Source organism: Plasmodium fragile (assembly GCF_000956335.1).
Source record: "Plasmodium fragile strain nilgiri unplaced genomic scaffold supercont1.6, whole genome shotgun sequence".
NCBI lineage: Eukaryota > Apicomplexa > Aconoidasida > Haemosporida > Plasmodiidae > Plasmodium > Plasmodium fragile.
Genome location: NW_012192586.1, coordinates 80,420 through 82,376, shown reverse-complemented (window position 1 = coordinate 82,376; position 1,957 = coordinate 80,420). Strand labels below are relative to the sequence as shown.

Here is a 1,957-nt window from a genome sequence, read left to right as displayed (position 1 = left end):
TTTTTTTTTTTTTTTTTTTTTTTTTTTTTTTTTTTTGTTTTCCCCTAAGAACAGGCATAACGCGTTGTCTCTCCTTTGGGATATTTCTGGGCGCAAGTGGCCCCACATTTTTTTTCACGTAAAAATTGTTCACTTTTCTGTGGCGAAGTTGGTGTGGGAAAATTCCTCCGCACGGGGGCAGTCATTTTTTTGGGGAGAGAAAAATTAAACAGCTCGTTAGCCTTCTCATAGATGAAGAGTTGGCCGTAATTGGTTGCATTTTGGGGTGGTAGAAAGTGTATCTAACATGTAAGGTTTTTGTGCCAGTTGGCGGGGAAACTTCATCTTGTGGCGTTGGTCATCGGGCTTGGAATGCCCCTCTTACTTGGTCTACAATCACTTGCGTATCATCATGGTTGTTTTAATTTTTTTCATTTTTACGACACAGTGATTGGATGAAATGCCTGGTAAAGGTGATTAATTTTGTTAAACTTCAGGGGTGATAAATTTCCCCTCTGTTGAGAGTTGATCGATCCTGGTTATGCACGCAAAAATGTTTACACAGGATGCTGGTGCATGTATTAATTGGTACATACATTTTCGTATAAGGTATGATATTATTACCGCCCACTTGCCCTGAGGGTTGGAATAGCGCAAACCTCGCATTGAGAGCGGCCTAAACAGGCACAAATACCGCCCCGCCCACACGTTATTTTTATTTTTTTTTTTTTATCCGAAGCGGACTTGCTAAATTGTAGCTAATTGTACAATTTAAAAAATGTAAAAAAAAAAAAAATATATATATAAAAATATAAAAAAATTATCAATGAAATAATTTCCTTTTCAACCTTTCTTGGAATTTCGAAAAGGAGCAGAGCTTTGGTTTTAATTTCTCCTTTAAAGTCATATATAAATGTAGATGATTCTGAGACTGGCGGGCATATGTTGCACAGCCATGTACGTGAAGGGGCATATTATGTATTCAAATTTTTTTTAAGTCAGTTTTTATCACACACTTGGAGTGAACAAATTTGCTGAGTTTTTGATTTTTGTCAAAATTGTCACTTTTTTTTTTTTATTTCTTTTTGAGGCTCCAAGTTTGCCTTAACCCATAAATCTATTCCAAAGATGCCGCAATGGGGCGCCGGAAATTCGAGGGCTATCGAAGCCAGGCTTCGAAAAAAAATGCAAAAAGACAAGAAGCAGAAAGAGCTGGAGGAGAAGAAGTTGGATGAGTATTGGAAGGACGATGATAAGAAGGCCCAAGCGAAAATTCAGAGGAAGGTAAAGATGCCTCATGCCACCCTACCCATCGTGTGGTTATTGACGTACCATACTTTTTTTTTTTTTTTTTTCCAAGGTTGGTATTATTACGTTGTTTGGTCTCTTCCCCTTAAATGCACCCCCTCTCTACTCTCGCAGATCGAAGCCGAAAATAAAAGACAACAGAAACTTGACAGGAAAAAAGAATTAAGGGAGTTATACGGAGAAGAAGAAAAGGCGCTTAAGTCTAACAAAGAAAGTGTAAGTCTATTTGCCGGGAATGTCTCGCAAAGGAATATTTTTTTTTTTCTTAAATCGTTTTAGCTGCTTTGTTGCAGTTTGGTTAGTCAGCATTGTGTGTGTGTGTGTGTTTTTTTTTTTTTTCTTTTTTTTTCCTTCGTTCTGATTGTGTTAATTGTATGATGTGCATAGTTGCTTCTTCATGCTTTTGCACTTCTTCACATCACGCCCACTTCTCGTCTTTCTCGTGCAGAAAACTACCAATTCCAAGGTGACCCAGGCGCAAATTTTGCAAAGGCTCATCGAGGAGAAGAAGAAGGAAATTCAGGAGGACAAGAAGAAGAAGGTAAGGGAGACACATAAATTCGAAATTGTTATGTCGAAATATGGAGTACGTGCACCCACGTAGTCATTTACCAGTTTGTTCTACGGCACGCACTGTGCGACGTTTCACCTTGCTTTGTTTTTTTTTTTT

The 1,957-nt window shown here is 38.1% G+C and overlaps 1 protein-coding gene across 1 annotated transcript in view; it reads left to right on the top strand.

Moving 5' to 3' along the window:
- Nucleotides 1–1,164: 1,164 nt before the first annotated feature.
- Nucleotides 1,165–1,957, top strand: part of AK88_00721 (uncharacterized protein) — a gene marked incomplete at both ends in the record, with an annotated part of 4,116 nt that continues 3,323 nt past the window's right edge. Inside the window, 3 exons of the mRNA XM_012478365.1 lie at nucleotides 1,165–1,263; nucleotides 1,402–1,503; nucleotides 1,736–1,873. Of these exons, the coding sequence (XP_012333788.1) occupies nucleotides 1,165–1,263; nucleotides 1,402–1,503; nucleotides 1,736–1,873 (339 nt within the window). The remainder of the gene's footprint in view (nucleotides 1,264–1,401; nucleotides 1,504–1,735; nucleotides 1,874–1,957) is intronic.